The 2,952-nt window shown below is 39.6% G+C and overlaps 1 protein-coding gene across 2 annotated transcripts in view; it reads left to right on the forward strand.

Moving 5' to 3' along the window:
• Positions 1-2,158: 2,158 nt before the first annotated feature.
• The window catches only part of LOC137968007 (hyaluronidase-1-like), a 15,976-nt gene continuing 15,182 nt past the window's right edge, over positions 2,159-2,952 (forward strand). Inside the window, exons 1-2 of one of the 2 annotated variants that reach the window (XM_068814619.1) lie at positions 2,159-2,217; positions 2,579-2,751. In XM_068814619.1, the coding sequence (XP_068670720.1) occupies positions 2,190-2,217; positions 2,579-2,751 (201 nt within the window). In that variant the 5' untranslated portion in view covers positions 2,159-2,189. Of the gene's footprint in view, positions 2,218-2,288; positions 2,752-2,952 lie in introns of those variants that run through there. The other variant, XM_068814618.1, reaches the window with a different exon arrangement.

Below are 2,952 nucleotides of genomic sequence, written 5' to 3' on the forward strand. Positions count from 1 at the left end.
TATGCCTTTAATCTCTTTGATCACTTTCTGAAGTTAAGTTGACGGAAGATAGCGCTCTGCGTCAATTTAAGCTAATTAAATCCAACAAAGCTACCGGTTCTGATGGTATTTGTCCAAAACTTTTTAATAAACTAGCCAGCCAAGCATTGAATCCGCATCTGACGAGTCTTTTTAGATGGAACATCGACCATAAAATTGTGCATGAAAGTTGGAAACTAGCAAGGGTGTCTCCTATTTTCAAAAAGGATTGAGCCCCCCGAAGAAATCCAAGTTTCTACCAAATCTTGTGTGCGAGTCGTTTTATCTGAAGGTTATCAAGCCATCCATTACGTACGCGTTGCCAGTGTGGGGGAGTGTAAGTCAGACGGAGTTATTTAAGACATTAGAAAGACAACATTGCCGTGCTGCCAGGATCATTTTTGGTTTCAGTTCCATTGGACAAGCCAGCAGTTGACGTTTTAGATACTGTGGAACACCTTAATGCATTAATATAACCTTTCTATGAATGAGCTTTTTTACAAAGGTCTCTATGGTATGCTTCCACACGCTTTAGCTGAACAGTTGATAATCCACAACAACAGATCTGTTTCAACTGATGAAGAATGGGTTGATAGCTCCGAGTTTTGCGTCAAATTACGGTCAAAAGTCCATTGCCTATAGCCGAAGGTGAGGTGAATATCAGTAGATAAAACCGAGACGAAGTCGAGGTTTTTATTCACCAATTCACCAAGCTTGGGGTGAATAATTACATAGGTGATTATTTGAAAAATAGAGCGGTTTTGAAATGAGTGTCGTTAAACCAAAACCAATGTAATTACTTTGGCCAATCAAAAAGGACGGAGACAATCCAGTAAACCAATCAAAACTCGAAGTAATTACACAGAGCCGACACAAAGCGCGGGAAAAGTGCACGCGCAAGCCACGATTGGTTTTGGTTTCACTTCTGATTGGTTGAAAAAATGGCGTGAGAACTTTGAACAAATCACTGAGTGTAGTAATGCAAAACCAAAATAATTTGCTAATTACTTTCGATACTCAATTGAAAACCGCTCTATGCATTCTCTTTAATTTTACGATAACAGTAATGATAAAAATGATTATAATAATCATAATAATCATAATTTTAATGTAATAATAACGATAATAATTCGCAGAGCTAAACGTTTCCTCGCACTGTACTGTGTACTGAGCCGTTTACTGCACAAGCAGGTCTCTGGTCAACTATTGCCATCAGAAAGTGTTGAGATGTTGATCTCCAAGACATTTATGCTGCTCACGGGTTTCTTTTATTTTATTCTTGTAATGTTTGAGGGAGGTATTTGTCTTTTTCTCTTTTTCCCTTTTTGGTGTCGAACTCATTTTGTAGGTTTTAAAGCAACTCAGATGAAAAACGTGATTGCAATTAACGAAGCCCGGCTAGTATGGCCAAGCAGTCCTAATGATGCCACTTTTACTGGATTTTTTTCTTACGGATCACAAAAGTATATTTCTGGAGACATTTTGAGTCATGAAGACTCAGATTTTATAGTTTAAAGTCTATGTAAAATGTCATATATCTAAAAATGTCCTTTCTCCGCGAAAAACAAAAAAAAAGTAAAATGGGATTCTCCCCGCAAATCGTCCCACCGTGTAAGCTTTGCACGCGACGCCATCAGTCTCATGTGCACCGGCCAAAGAACATTAAGGTCATTGTTTGAGAAACTTTTTTATGTTGTGATCTGGCGGGATTCTCATGAAGAGCAGCTTGAGGTAGATGCGTCCAGAGATGTGTTTTTGTTTGCGCCACAAGTGAAGAAAGTGTGGGTTTTTCGAGGAAATTGTTGGTGTACATTTGGGTATGAATCCTTTAGGAATGATGTTGTTCTTGCAGTAGTCTACTTGACTTTCATAAATATTTTTAAATCAATTTTGACTGATCACCATCTTCTCTGATTCAACTCTGTGCAAGACTCATCGTCCACGACTGCGAGCAGCCTCTTCATAAATCAGTCGAGCGACTCGCTTTTCTGAGGCAGTCGTGTTTTGTCACGCAAACAAATAAAATGACCGAAGTTCCCAAGCCTCCCTCAGTCATTTTATTTGTTTGCGTGACAAAAGACGACTGCTTCAGAAAAGTGGGCCAGGACAGTGGTGTCTCCCAGATTTTTATACCAATCATCTCTAATGGAGAAAAGATACTTATGATGTAAATGTGGTTGTGTGAAGACAAATTAAAAGGTAAAACAGCTCACTTCCGGTAACCGTATTATAAGGAGTACGTGACATATAAAGTCGTTGGAGCACTGGATCTGTCAGCTGAAAGTCACGGGGTTTTAACGCCATCTTGTGCCTTTCGTCTCTGTAGGAAAGATAGAAAAGAAAAGGTCCTAGTTTTACAGTGTACTTTGTTGTGTGGAAAGGTACAATATGCGGGAGACTCTTGCCACAGCCCATTGCTTGACAGGAATGGCAATTCGCTTCCACACTTTGTTAGTTGCATTCCTCCTTATTTCGTTGCATGGTTGCTTTGCAAAGCGCTGCCTTCAAGGCCCTCCTCTTCCCAACAAACCTTTCATAACAGTGTGGAATACTCCTACAGATCACTGTGCACCAGATTGGAATGTATCCTTGGATTTGGATGCCTTTGACTTTGTAGTGAATCGAAACCAAACGTGGTGTGGAGAATATATCGCGATATTCTACAAGACTCAACTGGGACTGTATCCTTATTTTGACAATGATGGAGAAGCTGTAAATGGAGGTCTCCCTCAGGTAAAGTTGTTATGATTTCCGATTGAATTGTGGTTAGTTTTATTTTATTGAAGTTATAGTCTTAAGTCTTATTACAAGCTCATTGCAGTACACAAATTATGGGGAGACTAATTTGAGGAACTGCAGATGGCGAAACCGCGGAACCTGCAGAACCTAGAGAAATGACTGTTTACGTGAAACCCCATGATAAAAGCGATGAGA

This window comes from Montipora foliosa, chromosome 8 (genome assembly GCF_036669935.1).
Source record: "Montipora foliosa isolate CH-2021 chromosome 8, ASM3666993v2, whole genome shotgun sequence".
NCBI classification, from domain to species: domain Eukaryota; kingdom Metazoa; phylum Cnidaria; class Anthozoa; order Scleractinia; family Acroporidae; genus Montipora; species Montipora foliosa.